Source organism: Dictyostelium discoideum (genome assembly GCF_000004695.1).
Source record: "Dictyostelium discoideum AX4 chromosome 4 chromosome, whole genome shotgun sequence".
NCBI lineage: Eukaryota > Evosea > Eumycetozoa > Dictyosteliales > Dictyosteliaceae > Dictyostelium > Dictyostelium discoideum.
The window spans coordinates 4,126,936-4,148,076 of record NC_007090.3 but is presented as its reverse complement, the minus strand read 5'-3'; the positions used below and the strand labels follow the sequence as shown (position 1 = coordinate 4,148,076).

Genomic DNA, 21,141 nt, shown 5'->3' with positions numbered 1-21,141 from the left:
TAATTATATTTTTCAATGAATAATTTTAATGCCATTAAATTTGAATGTTTAATTGAATTTAAAATTAAATCAATTTGATTCATTTGATAATACTTGTTTTGATAGAATAATTTTAATAAATCTTTATCATGTTTACATTCTTGTAATAGTAATTCTACTGCTTTTTTCTTTATAATTAATTCTTCATTATGAATTAATTTATACTTTAATAATGACCATAAATTTCTTTTAATCATCCATGATAAAGAAATTATATTTTAAAATATTGTGCTCTATCAGTAGGTACAATAAATTTACCACCACTAAGACTATCATCATCATATTTATAAATGACTGTTGTTGAAATGATTTTATCAAATATTAAATCTCTAATAAACAAATTTTTATAAACTTTCCAAAATAGATTTTCATCTACATAATTATTATTATTTGTGTGTAAATTTATTTTATAATCTTAAGTGTAAAAAAAAAATAATGGGAATGAAAAAAAAAAAAAAAACCTTCAACTTTTATAAATAAAAAAAAAAAAAAAAAAAAATATCTTTTGCTATTATCTCAATAATCCAATAAATATCTGGGTAAAAAAAAAAAATATCTTTTGTTATTATCCCAATAATTCAAAACAATGTTTTTTTTTTATTTTTTTTATTTTTTTTTTATAATTTTATTGTGCGGATTATCCAAATCAAACATTTTTTAATTTTTTTTTTTAAATTTTTCAAATCAAACACTTTTTTTTTTTTTTTTTTTTTTTTTTTATTTGTTTTTTTTTTTTTATTATTTTTTTTTTTTTATTATTTTTCTTTTTTCACCTTTTTCTTTGGTATTGATTTCTTTTTTTTTCAGACCAGAAGTTTAGGCTTTGGCGATAAAATCCAATGAACAGTTCTTTGTTTTTAATTAGAGAATTATCGATGGTGTCAATAATCTCATCAAGGAAGGACCCATGGGAATTACGTTCTCGGTAGAAATGGTTCTTGATATGGCCAAAGAAACGCTCAATGGGATTCAACTCTGGAGAATAGGAAGGAAGAAATATCAATTGAACCGAATATTGATTAAACAATTCAAATAGTGCATTTAAAGCTTCGATACCACCGTGAATTGGAGCATTGTCCATTACCAATAATGAACCAGGCTTGCAAAATCCACTTTCCAAAAGTTCTCTAACATATTGAAAGAAGTCTTCAGTATTATTGGTTTTATCACGGATTTTATACAAACAATCATCCAAACTGATGGTGAAAAACCCATTGTAGGTCTCAGAAATGCTGGTGCTATTGGTAACATAAACCGGCTCTCCAATCGGTCCAACAGCTTTAGATCTCCTTAATCCTAATAAAAAACCTTATTAGTTTTAATTATTTATTTTGTAATAAAAAAAAAAAAAAAAAAAAAAAAAAAAAAAAAAAAAAAAAAATTAATAAATATAATTACCTTATAATGTTAATAGTGGAATTCAGAATGGATGGAAAGAAAGACAATTATTTAATTAAAAATATTTTTTAAAAAAAAAAAAAAAAAAAATTAGTATAAATATTTATATTCAATCTAAAATAATAAAATATAATACCTCTAGAAGAAAATGAGCATTCATCTAAAAAATAAATGTTTTTCCAATCAGTATTGTAAATTATTGTATTAAAATAAAATAATTTTAATAAATTTTCAATTTTGTATTTATTTTCCTAAAAAAAAAAAAAAAAAATTAACAAATAGTTGGTAATTTAATATATTAAAACTTTTTTACTTACTTGTTTATAGGTTGGAGAGTGGTAATTCCATTTTAATTCTTTGAATATTGAACATATCCTCGATTTGTTGACCTTTTTATAAAAAATACTATTTTGATCTGAGTTAATTTCTTGGGCGATCTCCCTCATTGTGAGATTAGGTCGGACATTAACCATTGCTACCACAGTTGCCACCAAGAGTTCATACTGTTCTGTAGTAAATGTACTTGGAGATCTGGAGCCGCCATGGGATTGTCTAATTCTATTATCTTTGATATCTCTACGGTAATAATTGAGTTGATTTCTGGTCAAACCATTTTCACGAGCAGCTCTACTTATATTACCGATTCTAACCCCATATTCTAATGCATTGTATATTCTCTCAGTATGCTCAATTAAGTGAGTTAAACTTCTTTTAGGTTTCATTAGATTATTATTACTATTATTACTACTATATTGCTATTGCTATCACTATTGTTACTATTATTACTACTATATTGCTATTACTATTATTACTATTACCACTATATTTCTATTGCTATTACTGTTATTACTATTATTACAATTATTACAATTATTACAATTATTACTACTATATTTCTATTGCTATTACTATTACCATTACTACTATATAGCTATTGCTATTAATATTTCTATTTCTATTTCTATTTCTATTTCTATTACAATTATAAATATAATTAATTATATTATTATTTTGGTTTTATTAATTATGTTTTTTTAATTGTTTTTATTATTATAAACTGCAAGTGGTTTTTTTATTTAAAATAAAAAATGATCATTTTAACCAAAAATGTAGATGTGATGGTTTATTATTATAAAAACTATGGCCAATTGTATTTCATTTTATTTATAGTTGGTTAAAATAATGAGTGAATTTTTTTTTTTTAACTGTGAAACATTTCCCCCACTTTTTTTTAAATTAAAAAAAGAAAAATAGTTGGAGATATTTTCCCCCACTTTTTTTTAAATTAAAAAAAGAAAAATAAAATAAAATAAAAATAAAATCTTTTATCAAAACAAAGATAACTTTTTTAATTTTTTTTTTATTTTAAAAATAATAATAATAATAATATTAATAATAATAATAATAATAATAAAAATAAATAAATAAATAAAATTCAATTTATTTTATTTCCAAAAAAATTTTAGTATAAAATATTTTTATTGTATAGTTTTAAATTTTTAAAATAAAAAAAAAAATATTCATAATAATTAACTTAGAAAGTTTTTTAATATTTTATAGCGAGTTTAAACCCTTTTTTTATTTTTTTTTTTTTTTTTTTTTTTTTTTGTTTGACTTGAGTGAGTTTTTTTAATTTTTTTTTTTATGATTAATTTGCTCAAAACGCACTATATCATTATTTTATAAAAAAAAAAAAAAAAAAAACATTTTTTTGAATTATTTAAATAATTACAAAAGATATTTTTTTTTTTTTTTATAAAATGTTTATTTTTTTATAAATTTTATCATTGATTTTATAAAAAAAAAAAAAAAAAAACTCTTTATTATTATTTTAGTTTTTTAAATTTTTAAATATTTTTATTTCTATTAAAATTATTTTGTTGTAAAGAAATGTATTGATTAATTTCAGGATTTTTTGAGGTTAGAGTGATTAATTCCCCTCTTGAATTTTTTAATTTAAATAATGGATCACCATTTTCTTTTGACTTTTCAACTAGTAATATTACCAATGCTTTATTATTACTATTTAAAGCAAAGAAAATTGGTGATAATGGTAAATTATCTTCATCACTATATATAAAGGTATAGTCTGCACCTAAATCTAATAAAAGTTGAGTTATTTTCATTTTACCAAGACTACATGATTTCAATATTGCTGCTTTTAACATTAATTCATTTAAATAACCATTTCGTTTTAACCATCTAATTATTTCCATACAATTATATCTAACCAAGAAACAGATTGGACTTCCATCACGCTGAAATTCTTTATCAACATCTAAAGAAATGTCATCCAAAAGTAAAGGATTTCTTTTAACAAACCAATAAAATGATGATAAACAACCTGATTCAATTATTCTAGTTAATAATATTGTAGATGTGAATTGAAAATTAATTAATCCTTCATTTTCACTACACTTTAGTACTTCATTATTTATTTGAGGGAATTGTCTATCTAATTCTTTTAATATTTTTGAAAAATCAACTTTATCACCATCTTGAATTTTACAAATGAAATAAAATTTCTTTAAGTTTATAATTAAATTGTTATTATTATTACTATTAATTTTAATATTAATATTATTAATTTTAATATTTAAAAATTTAAAAAGTTCATTGTAATCCCAACCTTCTAATTTATTAAGTATTTCAACAACTTTTAATTCATTTAATTCAAATGATGAATAAATTTCATTTAATTCTTTATCTATTTTTCCAGTTAAAGTTTGTTCAATATTTATACATTGTTGTTGAAATTGTTTTTTATTTAGGAAACACTCGATAATTTCTTTTAAGCATTGAATTTTGTATTTACCATATTTTTCACTGAATTTAGTAATATTTATTTTAGGTTCACCTTTTACTTCCTCACTATCTAATACCATTATATATGATTGATCATTACCAAAATAGATTACATTAACAATTGATGATTGATTGATTTCTTTTGTTAGTTTAAAAATTTGATTTTTGGCATCAATTATTGGAATGCTTTCATCAATTAAAAATAAGATTGAATCATTTGATTTTGGAATAGTTTGATTATCATAATTTTCACATTCAAATTTTAATTTATAAAGTTTTTCATTTATAATTAAATATTGTTGTGTTTTTTTAATAATTATTGATTTTAATTGATTTTTAGTATTACAATCACCATAGATAAATATCGTTTTACTATTATTTAATTCTGTTAATAGTTGAGTATTATCATTTTTAATAATTGTATTATTCGTTTTTAATGTTTCTAAAACATTACAACAACAATCACTTGAAATTTTTGATAATGAAGAACAACCATCTAAATCTAAAACTTTTAACTTTTTATTATTTGAAATTTTAATTTTTTCAATTGCCGTTACATTATTTGCTATTAAAATTTCAAGGAATTCCCAATTTCTTAAATCTAATTTTTTTTTAAAGGTTTATTATCTGCTATATTTGATTTTGGTGGTATAATTCTACTAATATCTAAATATTTTAATTTTTTAAAATTTGAAATTACATCAAACATAATTTTACCCACCATATTACCTTGAATTTCTAATTTCTTTAATTTTGGTGATTTAACATCAAAATCAGATAAATTTGGACAATTGCGAGTTGATAGATATTTTAAATTTGGTGTATCAATTTTTAAAGTTATAAATTCTTTACAACCTATAATTTTCAATTCAACCAATGATTTCAATTTCAAAAATTCCGAAGAAGTTGATAGTTTGGCAAATAAATATGTAGATTTTCCATGTAATCCTTTGAAAGATGAACAATTTACTATTGATAACTTTGTAATACTATTTAAAAATTTTGAATTTAATAAATTATCTGTTGTAAAAAATTTACAATTTAAAATTTGGAATTTTCTAATTTCATCTTGATTTTCAAATAAATTCTTTATATAATTTGGGAATTGATCTTTTGATAATTTTGAAAAATCTAAAGATTTAAATAACTTTTCAGCATTTATATAAGTTAATTGATTAAATAAAAACTTATTTTCTAAATTTTGTGGAAATTTTGATTTTAAATTCTTAATTAAATTTTCTTCATTTTTGATTTTATCTATTTCCATCTGATAATCAACTTGTAAATTTGGGTTATAATTCCTTAGTTGTGGTAGAACATTTTGTTTTTGGTAGAATTCTTCACACCTTTTGATAAGTGATTGATTTGATGTTTTTTCAATATGTTTTTTATATATGTAATAGGTTATAGGTTCAAGTATTTCTAATAATTTCCAATGAGTGATTGGTTTTTTTCTTTTCTTTAATAATGAACTCTTTAATTTAAATAATTTTGAATATAAAGATCTTATTTCATCTGGTTGAAATTGAGCACCAACATAGTATTCATTTTGTCCTTGCTCAATATTATATATTTTCTTATTTGAAACTAAATTTTGTGATAATAAATTATAAGTGGGAATTGCGCCAAACCATTTTGATAAGAACTCATGTACATCTAATTTTTCAATTTTATCTATAACATCAGAATGAACTGTATCATTCATTTCTTTTAAAAAGTATAAAAATGTACCAACCTTATCAGCTGCTGAAAATGCTGAACCTGTATTAATTGGAATTAATTTATATTTTTGAGCATGTTTATTATTTTCATCACCAATTAGTGAAACTATAAAATCAGATAATGTTCCGCCACTTGGATTAACTACAATTGAGGAAACAATTAATTTTGAAATACTTGAAGAATCTAAATTATTCAATTTATCTGTATCATTGGATAAAATTAAATCATGTAAAATTAAATTATTTTTGGTACTACCTTGATGCTCTTTAATTAAAATTGGGTAAATAGTTGTTTTATTAAATTTAATTAATGAAAACTCTGATTCCAAGAAAATATCAAGTCCTAAAATTCCTTGAATTAATCTATTTTTTAGTTTATCAATTGTTGGAAATTTTGGTTCAAATTCAACTATCATAGCTAAACCTAATTTTTCATCTTCAATTAATTTTAATTTATTATTTGTATTCGTAGAAGTTGTTGTTGTTGTTGTTGTACTACCAAATGGAAAATTATTATTGTCAGAAAATAATAATTTGAATTGATTATGGGTAATTGATCTAATACCATATGATGCAGTTTTAATTTTATAATTAATATTTGGGAATAATTGTTCAAAACAAAGTTTATTATATACCATTAAATTTCTTTGTAATAATTTCTTCATGTATGGTTTAATATGTATTTTAGTTTCATATGATAATTCTTTATAAAATTGGAAATTATTTGAACGAGCAGCGTTTTCACCTGCACCCATATCAATTAACGCTTTAAATAATTCTATATTCTTTTTTGATGCCGCACAATCTAAAATTGTGTATTGTTCAATACCATTATACTCCATGATATTAATATTTGTTCCAATCATTACTAATTCTCTAATTTGATCGATTTTCATATCGGTTTTGGTATTATTCGAATTTACAATTAAATGTAAAACTGATTCAGTATTTGATTCCTCGTCTTTCTCTTTTACAGAATTTAATTCTCTTAGAGTTATTTTGAAAATATTACAAAATTGTGACAACACAATACCTGGTGTTGGAAGATTTGCAAGTTTATTTAAAATCAATTTACCATTTGGAAACCAAGAACTATGATATGTTAACCTTGGAATTTCTTGAATAAGACTATCATCATTGTTTTTTAAAATATCTTCAATTAAAAAGTGTAAAGGGCACATAATTTCCACCCATTCTAATAGCTTACTATCACCTTCTATTAAAATAGTATCCAATTCTAAATAATAAAGAATTCTACCAACTTCATGAACATCTTTTACTAATTGTCCAACTTGCTCTTTAATAATTGTATAATTATTATTTTCAAGGTATTCTTTTAATATCTTTACTTTCTCCATTAAACAAAATTTAAAGTATAATAAAAAAAATAAAAATTAAAATATTCTGATCAGATAAAAAAAAAAAAAAAAATTAAAAAAATAAAAAATCCCACTTAAAATATTAAGTGGGATTTTTTTAAAAATATTATGTCTTTAAATAAATCTCATAAAAAAAAAAAATAATAATAATAATTAAGAATTTATATTTATTTATTTTAAAAAAAAGAAATTTTATTTTATTTTATTTTATTTTATTTTATTTTATTTATTTTTTAGGAAATTGTTTGTAATAAATGATATTTTTGATCATTATTAATCAATGTACCTTTTAAAGATAAAGTTTTTAAATTTGGACAATTATTGATAATTATTGTTTCATTTTTAATTTCAAATTCTCTTAATGAAGAACAACCAGTAAAATCTAAAGTTTTTAATTTTTCTAATTTTGATATGATAACTTTATCAATTGATAAAACATCTTTTGATATTAAAATTTCAATATTCTTCCATAAATCCAAATCTAATGAAATGATTGAATCATTTGTTGATGGTGATACAATTCTACTAATATCTAAATACTCTAAATTTGAAAATGTTGAAATTACATTAAAAGTTTCTAAACCAACTTTATTAGCTTGAATTCTTAATTTTTTTAATTTTGGTGCAAAAACATCAAAAACCCTTAATTGGGAGCAATCAATTGCACTAAGAGTTAATAAATTTGGTGTATTTAATTTTAAAGTGGTTAAACTACTACATCTATCAACTTCTAATTTAACTAATGAATTCATTGTTAATTGTTTAGTTGTACCAAATAAACTATTAAAAACACCTTTTTCAGAGATTTCATAAATTTTTGAACACCCAATAATTGATAATTTTCTAATTGATCCAATATATAACTCTTGAAATATTGAAAATGATTTTAATGTTTCAAAAGTTAACGATTTACAATTCTTTATAAATAATTCTTTAATTGAACCATTTTGTTGTAAAATATTTTTAAATAAACAATTTATAATTTTATTATCATAATTTGAAAAATCTAAAGTTTTTATAATTTTTTGAATTGTTGCTGGTGTTAATTTTGAAATTTTTAAAATATCTTCATTAATTATATGTTTTGTATTAATAAATTTTAAAAATATTAATTCTTCATTTTCAATTTCACGATTTACATCAATTTCCAATGGTTGTTGTTGTTGTTGATTGTTAAATTTAAAAGTTTCAGTAAAAATTGAAAAAATTGATTTTTGATTAAAATTTTGATAACTTTGAATAATTGAAGAATTGGTTGAAATTTGTTGTTCAATAATGAATTGGGAATAACGAGCTGCAACTTTTGGTTCTAAAATTGATAATAATTTCCAATGAGTTATTGGTTTTTTTCTTTCTTTTAATAATTCATTCTTTAATGTAATTAATTTTGAATACATTGTTAAAATAGTACCAGGTATAATACCAGCATATCTTAATTTTGTTAAATCACCATTATCACCACCATTACCACCACCACCACTGCCACCATCAATACCATTATTTAATTTTTCAATATTTTTATTATAAATTAAATCAACTGAAAATTCATGAAGTTGTTTTAATGTTAATCTCCATTCTGTTAAAAATTGATGTATATCAATTGATTTAATTAATTTAATTAAATGTGGATGAACTTGATCATTCATTTGATTTAAAAAGAACAAACCAATACTAACATTTGATGATTCAACAAATGGTTGATCTGTATTAATTGGTATAATATTATACTTTTGTTGCTGTTGATCATTTTTTAAAATTGGTGAAATTAAATAATCAGATAATGAACCACCACTTGGATTTATTAAAATTGTTGATGTAATTAATTTTGAGATACTTAATGGGTCAATATTTTCAATTTTTTGTAAATCATTTTGTGTTTTTGATTGTAATAATTTTAATAAACTTTCAGCATTATAAACATTTTGCATTATTAATAAAGGATAGGTTGTACCATTATTTAAAGTGATTATAGAGAATTCTGTATCTGGTAAATTATCGATTTGCAATAAATGTTGTGAGAATCTTGTTGAGGCCTTTGTCATTGATGGTGCAACAGGCTCAAATTCAACATATAATTTTAACCCCAATACTTCATCTTCAACTGATGCAACTGGTCTACGTGAGTAATTTGATGGTTGATTTTTAAAATCTATACCAAATTGAAAAATCTTTTGAAATATTTCATCACTTATATATCTTTGACCCATTGTTGAAGTTTCAAATTTATATGAAATTTCATTCACATTTTTCTCTGATGGGAATAATTGGTCAAAACAAATTCTGAATGATAGTTTTGGATTTCTATTAAACAATTTCATCATGTATGGTTTTAATTCAACTTTTTGTTCATACGATAATTGTTTATAAAATAATTTATTTATTATACAATGTGATGAAAATTCACCACAACCCAATTCAATCAATTCTTTAAATAATTCAATATTCTTTTGTTCTGCGGCACAATCCAATGGTGTTTTAAATTTATAAATTTGATTAACATTTAGACCAAATTTAAAAAGTTGTTTAATTTGATCAATTTTAATTTCATTATTCATTTTTGATAATTCAATTATTAAATGTGATATTGAAATTTCATTTTCATCTTGATTTTCATCTTCATTTTTAGTATTATTTAAATCATTTGATGTAATATTTAAAATTTTACAAAATTGAATTAATGTATTACCAGATGTTGATAAAATTGATAATTTATTTAAAATAAATCTTTTTTTTTCAAACCAAGAATTATGTAATTTTAATTGATTAATATTATTATTGTCCTTTGATATTATTGATTGAAATTTAATTATTATTTCAACCCATGTTAATAATAATAATAATAATTCTTCACCATTTTCAAATTGTTTACATTTACTATAAAATTCTTCCCAACTGTATGTTAAAATTTTACTATTTGAAACATTATCAACAAATATTTCATCATTTTCAACTTGATTTCCAAGTCCTGATAATTTATCTAATTCTTTTTTCAAGTCTTCCATTATTTATTATATTTAATATATTTTATTATTTATTTTATTTATTTAATTATTTATTTATTAAAACAAAATAATTATTTCCTAATTTTGAATTTATACAATTATAAAAAAAAAATTAAAAATTTAAAAAAAAAAAAACAAAAAAACTTAAAAAAAGAAAATGTTATAATCAATTAACCTTAAATTTTTAAGAAAAAAAAAAAAAAAAAAAAAATGGGTTGTCACATATTAATTTTAAAAAAAAATAAAAATAAAAAAAAAGTGTGAATCTGGATTGGTATCGACTCTACTGATTGTTTGGTAATTTATTATTACTATTTTTTTTTTTTTTTTTTTTTTTTTTTTTTATTAAATATAATTTTTTTTTTTTTTTTTTTTTTTTTTTAGAATTGTAATTAATTTAATTATTAATTCTATTTGATTTTGATATTATGAGTGATTGATATTATGAATGATTGATATTATGATATTATATATCTATAAATTATATAGAAAATAAAATACAAGTAATATTATTATTATTATTATTATTATTATTATTATTATTATTATTATTATTATTATTATTATTTTTGATTCGATTATTGTTCATCTTCATCATCGTCGTCATCATTCTTTGTTTCTGGTAAATAGATATACATAATGACTAAACAAATTATACCAAATCCACCAAAAATGAAAAATGTATTATTTCCAATAAGATTTGCTAATGAAAGGAAACTAAATGATAATGCAATATTAAAACTCCATTGAACTGAATTTAAAATTGTTGATCCAACATCTCTAATATCTTCTGGGAAAATTTCTATAACTAATATCCAAAACTAATAACAAAAATAAAATATTAATATACTGTTTTTTTTTTTTTTTTTTTTTTTTTTTTTTTTTTTTTTTTTTTTGTAAATTTTTTTTTTTTTTTTTTTTTTGACTTACCAATGGACCTGCAGAACCTTCAAAAGCTGCAACAAACATGAATAAGAAAACTACAGATAATACACCCAATGTTGTGCCACTGATTGTAAGATTTAAGATAGCAGATACTATACAAGATAAAGTCATAACCAATGTACCAACCAACATTAATTTTCTTCTACCCAATCTATCGATTAAGAAAGTTGCAATAAAAGTTGTAACAACATTCCAAGCCATCAATAAAATTGTTGCAATCATTGGATCATTACCATTCTTAATACCAGCTGCTGCAAAAATTGATGGCGAGAAAAACATAAATGCATTTATACCTGTCAATTGATTATTAACTGCTAAAATAACACCAATAAATAATGAAAATCTTCCAATTGGTTTTGTTAAAATACCTTTAATTCCAACTTTATTATTAATTTTCTTTTGCTATAAAAAATAATTATAAATAATAAAAAATTAGTAAAAAATAATAATTATATAAAAAAAAAATATAAAAAAAGAATGATGGAGGGAGAGGGGGAAATAATAAATAAATAATTACATTAATTAAAAGAGTAGTTGTATTTGATTTCTTTGCTTGTACTCTATTTAACCATTTAGTTGATTCTTGAATGAAAAAGAATGTAATTAAAAGGAATATTCCTGGTGCTGCACCAATTGCAAACAATATTCTAAAATTATATTTTTCATTTTTAAGTGCAAATCCAAATACATTACTTATGAAAATACCAAATGTAATTGCAAGCTATTATATAAAATATATATATGGTTAATAAAATTATAGTTATGAAAATAATAATAAATAATATAATTTTAATAGATACCTGAAAAATTGTACCTAATGTTCCTTTTTTTTCCATTGGTGACATTTCACCTACATAAGTTGGACAAACTATAGCAGACATACCAACACCAATACCCAAGATAGCTCTAAAAGCCATAGTCCACCACATTGGTGGTACTAATGATGAACCAATTGTACCGATGAGAGTTAGGATTGAAATGACTAGCATTGATAATTTTCTACCTAATCTTTCACTAATGATACCACCAACGATTGAACCAATCATTGCACCAACTAAAATTGAACATGTTAGTAAACCACGATTGATCTCTGTATAATTGGTGAATGGTAACAATGTTAACACTGGTGAGATTACACCTGTATTATATCCAAAAATTAAACCACCTGATATGTTGACTAATGATAATTTAATAATTGATGATCTAGTTGATTGTGATGCTGATATTGGTTCTGATGGTATACCACCACTATTTTTACCCTTACCAGAGTTTGGTATTAGTGATTGTCTTTCACTAATTGGATCCCTTTATAATTATTATTATTATTATTATTATATTATTATTATTATTATTATTATTATAATTATTATTATTATAATTATTATTATTATAGTGTTAATTTATTAGAAACTTTGAAAAAAATGAAAAAAAAAAAAAAAAAAAAAGAGAGAGAATTCATACATTATTTTTTTATTTTTTTATTATTTGTTTGTACTGCAATACAAAATTAGGACAATGATGAAAAAAAAAATAAAAATAAAAATAAAAATAAAAAAATAAAAAAATAAAAAAATAAAAAAAAAATAAAAAAATAAAAAAACTCATAAAAAATATTTTATACTTTATTTTTTAAAAAAAAAAATTAATTTAAAGATCACCTATTTTAAAAAAGGCAAATTAAAATTAGATATTGTGATAAAAAAAAAATAAATAAAATTACAAAGGCAACCCAAAATTAGATATTATTGTTTTAAAAAAAAATAAATAAATTTAAAAATGAAAATAAAAAATTAAAAAATTAAAATAGAAAAATTAAAAAAAAATTAAGATTAAGTTCATTTAAATAAAATTTTAATGCTTATTTTAATATCTGATTAATTCTTTTCCATAGGATTGATTCCAAGTTTTATAAATAAATTCCCAGCATCAACTTTTTTTTTATTTTTTTTTATTTTTTTTTTATTTTTATTTTTTTATTTTTTTTATTTTTTTTTATTTTTTTTCTAATTTTCCAATTTTAATTTTTTTTTTTATTTTTTTTAAATTACATGTCCAAAATTTTTTAATTTTTTTTAAATCACATGTTCAAAATTTTTTTTAAATTACCCGTCCAAACTTCATTAGTGTCAAAATCAAGAGTATTTATTTATTTTTTATTTTTTTATTTTTTTTTTAAACAAATTAAAACAAATTAAAGTAATTTATTTTAACTTTTTTTTTTTTTATTTTTTTATTTTTTTTTTTTTTTTTAATATAGTCAATTCAATTTAATTATTCAACAAAAAGTAATATTAGAAATATGGAACAATACTTACCACAAGCTAAGGAATTTATTTCATTTATTGATAAATCACCATCACCATATCATGCAGTTCAATACTTTTCAGAGATTTTAAAGAGTAAAGGTTTCATTCATTTATCAGAGAAACAAATGTGGGATATTCAACCAAATAAAAAATATTTCTTTACTCGTAATCAATCATGTATTTCTGCTTTTGCAGTTGGTGGTAAATATGTATGTAATTATTTTTTAAAAAAAAAAAAAAAATTTTAAAAAAAAATAAATATTAATTTTTTTTTTTTTTTTTTTTTTTTTTTTTTTTTTTTTTTTTTTTTAATTTATAATAAATAGAAACCAGGTAATGGTTTTAATATTGCAGCAGCACATACTGATAGTCCAAATTTTAAAGTTAGACCAGTATCAAAAGTTGAATCAGTTGGATATCAACAAGTTGGTGTTGAAACATATGGTGGTGGATTATGGTATACATGGTTTGATCGTGATTTAACCGTTGCAGGTAGAGTCATTGTTAAATCAGGTGATGGTAGTTATGAGAGTAAATTAGTTCACATAAAGAAACCAATTCTTAGAATTCCATCATTAGCAATTCATCTCGATCGTTCAGTAAACACTGATGGATTTAAATATAATACTCAAAATCATTTAGTACCAATGATTGCAAGTAAATTATCAGAACCAGTAGAAAGTAAATCAACCACCACCACCACCACCACTGAATCACCAAAAACAAGTGACCCACAAGATGTTAATTCAAGTACTACTAAACATCATGCAGTACTTTTGGAATTGTTAAGTAAGGAATTGGGTTGTTCAGTTGGTGATATTCAAAACTTTGATTTATCAGTTTGCGATACTCAACCAGCTGCAATCGGTGGTGCACTTGATGAATTCATTTTCTCACCACGTTGTGATAATTTGGGTATGTCATATTGCGCAATGATTGGTTTATTGAATGTCAAAGAATCAACATTGGCACAAGAGGAGAATGTATTGAATGTGATATTATTCGATAATGAAGAGGTTGGCTCAAGTTCACCACAAGGTGCATGTGCACCATTGATCAATGATACCATTAGTCGTGTCAATAGCTCAATGTTTGCATCCACTTGTAAACCACATGAATTAAACAATTTCATTGATTTAACTTTAAGAAATAGTTTCTTAATCTCTGCTGATATGGCACATGCTATTCATCCAAATTACACAGCAAATCATGAACCACTTCATAGACCAGCTCTTAATAAAGGTCCAGTAATCAAATATAATGCAAATTTACGTTATGCTTCAAATGGTCCAACTAGTTTTGTTATCTTGGATATCTGTAAAAAGAATGGTATCCCAATTCAAGAATTCCTCGTCAAAAATGATTCACCATGTGGTTCAACAATTGGTCCAATCATTTCTGGTACTTATGGTATTAGAACTGTAGATATTGGTAATCCACAATTATCAATGCATTCAATTCGTGAAACTTGTGGTGTTGCTGATATCACTCATGGTATTAATTTAATTCAAAAATATTTTGAACAATTTACAAAATTAGATATTATTAAATCTGATTTAGAATAAAAATTAAAAAAAAATAAAAAAATAAAAAAAATAAAAATAAAAAAATAAAACCAAAATCAAAATCAAAAACAACCACAATTTTAAAATTGTATAATTAAAATAATAATCTTTTTTTTTTTTGTTTGTTTTTATATATATTTTTTATTACTTTTATTGTGCTTGTGGTGGTGGTGGTGCTGTTAAACTTCTAATTTTATTTTGATATTCAAAAATTTTATTTCTTTGTTCCATTGCTTTCTTTTCAATATCTTTAAAATTAGTTTCAATTGTTTTTCTATAATAATAATAATAATAATAATAATAATAATAATAATAATAATAATAATAATAATAATAATAAAAAATAATAATAATGTCAGTGTTAAAAGTTAAGAAAAAAGTATATATATATATATGATAAATTTGATTCTTACAAATTATTATTTATAATATCTAAACGAGAAGTAATAGTATTTTCTGCTTCTTCTTTTGTTTGTTTAAAAAGTACTGGTCCATTAAGTTTATAAATTTTAGCTTCACTTTCTAATAAATCAAATTCTTTTTTTACCATTTCATTTTCATTTAATTGAGTTAAAAGTTTAGATCTTGATGCTGAAAGTTTTTGTAATTCTATATATATTAAATTTAATATAAATATATTCTATATATTAGTTAACTGTGTGAAATATATTGATATATATTAATTGTTGAATATAAACAATAACAATTGTTGTTATAGCGATCACACATCAAATATTTGGTATTTCCTAAAATACACTATTATTAAACAATCATTACCTGTTTCATGAACTTGAAATGCATCTCTTGCTTTTATTAATTGATCTTGAATTTGTTGAATTTCAGCTTGTGTTGGTGGAACTGGTGCTTTAGTTGAAGACATTATGTACAAAAAAACTCGTTTATCTTTTTAAACGTTCAACTAATTATAGTTTTTTATTTTAAAGTTATGCAATAAACCAAAATTTTTTCAATTTTTCATTTTTTTTTTTTTTTTTTTTTTTTCATTTTTTTTTTTTTTTTTTTTTTTTTTTTCCTTAAAACTTAATATTCAATTTAGTATTATGCTTTTTTAATTACAAATCTAATATTTCATTTTTAAAAATATAACAGCTTTTAATCAATGAAATTTTCCCAATTTTTATATTTTAGTTTTTAGTTTTGGACAATTACCAAATTTGGAAAAGGGTTTCATTTTATTTTAATTCAAATGAAAGGTACCCCTAAATAAAAAATATTAATAAATTAAAAATAAATAAATAAATAAATTAAATAAAAAAAAGATAAATGTTATTTTTTAATATTAAAAGAAATATTGATCATTAAACGAAAAATGTCAAAGAATGACACATTATCCAATCTTTTATATTTTATAAATAAAAACACAACAAAAAAAAGCAACCGTAAGAAGTGTGATGATCAATAAAAAAGTTTTTATTTAAATATTAAAAAAAAAAAAAAAAAAAAAAAAAAAATAGATAAATAAATAAATAAATTAAAAAAAAGAATTATTATTATTATTATTATTATTATTTTTATCATTATTATTAATACTTTATATAATTATATTTTTATTATTTTTTATTATTTTATTATTTTTATTTTATTGCATATTATTAATTAACCTCAAAGAGAGGATACTTCTAACATCTTGAACATGTCTAATCATTTCCAAGAATGGTAACAATGATAACAAAGAAGTATCAGATGGATTATCACCCATCCAATTATCAATTGGTAAAGCATTTTCAAGGTTATTCGAGTATGCAATTGGTGAATTATCAATAATAATAGTTGAAGTTAAATCTTGATCAATCATCGATAAATCTTTTACGAAATTTCCATGTTTTTCTAAACAAGACTAAAAATAAAAAAAATAAAAAAATAAAGAGTTAAAATAAAATTCATTTTTAAAAAAAATTATAATTAATTAATACATACATCTCTAAATAATCTTTTTTTGAAAACTTTATGAGTATCTAATTGATCGAGTAATGGATCGGCATATTGTTGCATACTGGCAGTGAAAATTACTATATCGTACCATTGTGAAACCTTTTCCAAAAAGTAATCAACATGTGGTCTTTTAATAACATAAAATGTACAATCCATATCTTCAATTAAAACTTTAACTGTAATTTGATGATGTGTTACTGGTTTTAATGTTGAATGAACTAAAGTTTCATCCAAATCTAAAATTAATGTTTTCTTTGGTTGATTTAAATTTTGAATATTTAAAGAGTTAATTTCATTAAAATGTTGAATTGTACTAGTATTATTATTATTATTATTTTGATTATTATCTTGGTTAATACATTTTTCTTGTTTTTCATTTTGATGTTGATTATGGTCACAATCATCTACACAATTTTTAATTTTTTCGGATTCTTCAATATTTAATGATGATGATAATGATGAGGAGGAGGATGATGATGATGAACACTCTGGTGATGATAAAATGATTTCATTTAAAGATTGAATGCAACTTTCACCATCTTTATTTGTACTATTTTCATTAATATTATTATTATTATTATTACTGTCATTTTCTGATTTTATTTTTTTATTTTTTAAAATATTATTATTATTAATACTATTACTATTATTATTATCGATTATTAAATTATTTTCATTATTTATGTTTGGTAATTTATTGAGGTTTAATGCTGATGCCATCATTGAAAACATCCAATGATAAACAAAGCCCACTGAAGATGGGTCCATTGTTTTTTGATGAGGTGAAATTTGTGTTACAACCTTTTCAATTGATTCTTGATCTGGTACATTTGAAATTTGTGTACATTCATCCATTTATTATAATTATTATTATTATTTTTAAATATTTCTTTTTTTTTTTGAAATAAAAAAATAATTAATTTATTAATTTATATTTAATTTAAAATAATTTATTTATATGAATTCTGTTTATTTATAAATATATTTTTAAGTTATTAAATTATTTAATTTTATACAAAAAGATAAGAGTTATTGTAATTTTTAATAAATGAAAATGTTTGAAATTGTGGTTGATTATTTATTTTATTATATTTATTTATTTATTGTTTATTATTTAATTAATAATGGTTTAATTTTTTTTTTTTTTAAAATTTTTTAATTTTTTTTTTTTTTTGGTTTTTTTTAATTTTTTTTTTTTTAAAAAAATTAACCCCAGAGGTTTAAATTAATTAATTTGCCTAAATAACCAATAAATAAGTATAGATTATTGATTTTTTTTATAGTAATTTATAATGAATTTGTATGAGTGTGTCTAAAAATAATTACCTGGGTGGTGTGTTAATAAAAAAAAAAAAATGAAAAAAAAAAAAAAAAAATGATATGTATTGTAGTAATTTAAATTAAAAAATTAAAAATTTTTTTAAAAAAAAAAAAAATATTGGTTTGTGTGTGATAAATATATATTTGTTATTATTTAAATATTTGTATATTATTATTTTATTTTCTCTTTGGTAATTAAAAAAATGTTGTTAATTGGTTGTTGGTATGAAAAAAAAAAAAATAAATAAATAAATAAATAAAATTTGTTTGCTATTATTTTAATGAATATGTTATTAATATTAATAAAATTAAAACAACAATTTATTTGTTTAAAAGTTTTTTTTTTTTTTTTTTTATTTTTTTTTTAAAAAAAAAATATTAAATTTAAATAATTGGTTATTATGTGTATTTGTTTTTATAATTATCAACAAACAAATAGAAAATAAAATTATTAATGATCTATTATTATTGCTTTAAATTAATTTTAATATAATTGGAAATTTGAAATCTAAGATTGTCGAGAAAAAAATATAAAAAAAATATAGTTGTTGTTATTATTATTATTAATATTATTACTAGTATACAATTGTTTTGAAAATAATAAAATGAAAGAATAAAAAATTTTAATTAGCAATTTAAAATTTTTTTTGGGAAAAAAAAAACTAACAACGAACAAAGATTAATCTGTTTTATAATTTTATTAAAAAAAAAAAAAAAATTAAAATAAAAAAAAAAAAAAAAAACAATTAAAAATAAAAAATGAAATAAACAATTATTAAAATTTTTTACTTTTTTTGGGTTTTGTTTTTTATAAATATTTGTGAGATAAACAAAGAAAATAAATTTATAAAAATAAATAAATTGAAATGTTTTAAAAATAAAATTAAATTAAAATTAAATTTATTTTGAAAATCCAATTTGAATTAAAAAAAAAAAAAATAAAAAAAAAAATAAAAATTTAATTAAAATTAAAAATCCAAATAATTTGATGAACCACCAGTTGATTGGGTTAATTTAATTATTGTTGAAATAATTGTTTGAAATAAACCGTTTTTTTTTTTTTTTTTTTTTTTTGTTGTTGTTATAATAGTGTTAAATTAATTTTTTTTTTTTTTTATTATTTATTATTTTTTTTTTTTTTTTTTTTTTTTTCGTATATTATTTTAATATATTTCAATAATATTATTATAAATTATGTTAAATTTTTTTTTAATCATAAAAAAAAATGATATAAATAGAATTAATCAAACTATCATTTTGAACTATTTTTAGTTATATATTTAAACAAATATATAGTTGTTTTTAAAAAAAAAAAATAAATAAATAAAAATAATAATAAATAACCAACCTCCTTTAAATTTTATTTCTTTCATTGTTTATAATAATAATCAGTTATAAAGTTGGAAATAATTTCAATTAATTAAAAATTTATCCACTTTTTATAAAAAAAATTATTAAAATAATTTTTTTTTTTTTTTTTTTTTTTTTTTATTTTCACATCTGAGATATATCTTTTTTTTATTTTATTTAACATCGACTTTTATTTTTATTTTTTTATTTTGATGCCTTTTTTTTATTTTCTTTTTAAAAAAACTGTTAAAAATTAATCAATAATTATTGAGAATTTAATAACCTTAAAGAGAGGATACTTCTAACATCTTGAACGTGTCTAATGATTTCCAAGAATGGTAACAATGATAACAAAGAAGTATCAGATGGATTATCACCCATCCAATTATCAATTGGTAAAGCATTTTCAAGGTTATTCGAGTATGCAATTGGTGAATTATCAATAATAATAGTTGAAGTTAAATCTTGATCAATCATTGATAAATCTTTTACGAAATTTCCATCTTTTTCTAAACAAGACTAAAAATAAAAAAAAATAAAAAAAAAAAAAAAATAAAATAAAATAAAAAAAAAGTTAAAATAAAATTCATTTTTAATACAATAAATAATTAATTAATACATACATCTCTAAATAATCTTTTTTTGAAAACTTTATGAGTATCTAATTGATCGAGTAATGGATCGGCATATTGTTGCATACTGGCAGTGAAAATTACTATATCGTACCATTGTGAAACCTTTTCCAAAAAGTAATCAACATGTGGTCTTTTAATAACATAAAATGTACAATCCATATCTTCAATTAAAACTTTAACTGTAATTTGATGATGTGTTACTGGTTTTAATGTTGAATGAACTAAAGTTTCATCCAAATCTAAAATTAATGTTTTCTTTGTAGTACTAGAAGGTAAAGTTAAAAAGTTATTTTGATTTATATGTTGTGTTGTTTTGATACTATTGTTATTATTTTCATCTTTTTTTGTACATTTATTAGGATTTATATTATTGTTATTGTTATTACTATTTACTATTTCATCGTTTTCTTTATCTTGATTTTGTTGATCACTATCGTCATCACTGCTATCATGATGATTATTTGTATAAAATGGATCGGATTCAGGTTCTTCGCTACTTGCAGAGAGTCTTATATTACCCAATGAAGATCGGATGAAATTTTCACCATCGCTATTATCCTTTTCATTGTTGTCCAATATAATATTATCGGTTGGCAAAGGGGTTGGTTTATTGAAATTTAAAGCTGATGCCATCATTGAAAACATCCAATGATATACAAACCCCACTGACGATGGATCCATTGTTTTTTGATGAGGTGAAATTTGTGTTACAACTTTATCAAT

The 21,141-nt window shown here is 20.5% G+C and overlaps 8 protein-coding genes across 8 annotated transcripts in view; 1 reads left to right on the top strand and 7 right to left on the bottom strand.

Annotated features, from left to right (window-relative positions):
- Nucleotides 1-808: 808 nt before the first annotated feature.
- Nucleotides 809-2,159, bottom strand: DDB_G0286157 (hypothetical protein; the record flags this gene model as incomplete). The annotated part of the gene is made up of 3 exons (XM_632790.1): nucleotides 809-1,347; nucleotides 1,574-1,688; nucleotides 1,755-2,159. 3 exons carry the CDS (start codon nucleotides 2,157-2,159, stop codon nucleotides 809-811), a joined length of 1,059 nt encoding a protein of 352 aa, XP_637882.1.
- Nucleotides 2,160-3,284: 1,125 nt separating this feature from the next.
- On the bottom strand, nucleotides 3,285-7,321 carry DDB_G0286155 (hypothetical protein; the record flags this gene model as incomplete). Its single annotated transcript, XM_632789.1, has 3 exons — nucleotides 3,285-4,843; nucleotides 4,960-7,116; nucleotides 7,171-7,321. The coding sequence occupies 3 exons, from the start codon at nucleotides 7,319-7,321 to the stop codon at nucleotides 3,285-3,287; spliced, it is 3,867 nt and encodes a 1,288-aa protein (XP_637881.1).
- A 254-nt stretch (nucleotides 7,322-7,575) lies between these two features.
- Nucleotides 7,576-10,344, bottom strand: DDB_G0286153 (hypothetical protein; the record flags this gene model as incomplete). The annotated part of the gene is made up of 1 exon (XM_632788.1): nucleotides 7,576-10,344. The coding sequence occupies one exon, from the start codon at nucleotides 10,342-10,344 to the stop codon at nucleotides 7,576-7,578; it is 2,769 nt and encodes a 922-aa protein (XP_637880.1).
- Nucleotides 10,345-10,922: 578 nt separating this feature from the next.
- On the bottom strand, nucleotides 10,923-12,335 carry DDB_G0286151 (hypothetical protein; the record flags this gene model as incomplete). Its single annotated transcript, XM_632787.1, has 4 exons — nucleotides 10,923-11,165; nucleotides 11,275-11,691; nucleotides 11,807-12,010; nucleotides 12,144-12,335. The coding sequence occupies 4 exons, from the start codon at nucleotides 12,333-12,335 to the stop codon at nucleotides 10,923-10,925; spliced, it is 1,056 nt and encodes a 351-aa protein (XP_637879.1).
- A 1,253-nt stretch (nucleotides 12,336-13,588) lies between these two features.
- On the top strand, nucleotides 13,589-15,160 carry dnpep (aspartyl aminopeptidase; the record flags this gene model as incomplete). The annotated part of the gene is made up of 2 exons (XM_632786.1): nucleotides 13,589-13,804; nucleotides 13,922-15,160. The coding sequence occupies 2 exons, from the start codon at nucleotides 13,589-13,591 to the stop codon at nucleotides 15,158-15,160; spliced, it is 1,455 nt and encodes a 484-aa protein (XP_637878.1).
- A 150-nt stretch (nucleotides 15,161-15,310) lies between these two features.
- pfdn6 (prefoldin beta-like domain containing protein) lies at nucleotides 15,311-16,040 on the bottom strand (the record flags this gene model as incomplete). The annotated part of the gene is made up of 3 exons (XM_632785.1): nucleotides 15,311-15,434; nucleotides 15,574-15,769; nucleotides 15,938-16,040. 3 exons carry the CDS (start codon nucleotides 16,038-16,040, stop codon nucleotides 15,311-15,313), a joined length of 423 nt encoding a protein of 140 aa, XP_637877.1.
- Nucleotides 16,041-16,760: 720 nt separating this feature from the next.
- Nucleotides 16,761-17,968, bottom strand: DDB_G0286145 (dullard-like phosphatase domain containing protein; the record flags this gene model as incomplete). The annotated part of the gene is made up of 2 exons (XM_632784.1): nucleotides 16,761-17,018; nucleotides 17,099-17,968. The coding sequence occupies 2 exons, from the start codon at nucleotides 17,966-17,968 to the stop codon at nucleotides 16,761-16,763; spliced, it is 1,128 nt and encodes a 375-aa protein (XP_637876.1).
- A 2,079-nt stretch (nucleotides 17,969-20,047) lies between these two features.
- Nucleotides 20,048-21,141, bottom strand: part of DDB_G0286143 (dullard-like phosphatase domain containing protein) — a gene marked incomplete at both ends in the record, with an annotated part of 1,139 nt that continues 45 nt past the window's right edge. Inside the window, 2 exons of the mRNA XM_632783.1 lie at nucleotides 20,048-20,302; nucleotides 20,407-21,141. The exon at nucleotides 20,407-21,141 is cut by the window's right edge and continues 45 nt beyond it. Coding sequence (XP_637875.1) covers nucleotides 20,048-20,302; nucleotides 20,407-21,141 — 990 coding nt within the window. The remainder of the gene's footprint in view (nucleotides 20,303-20,406) is intronic.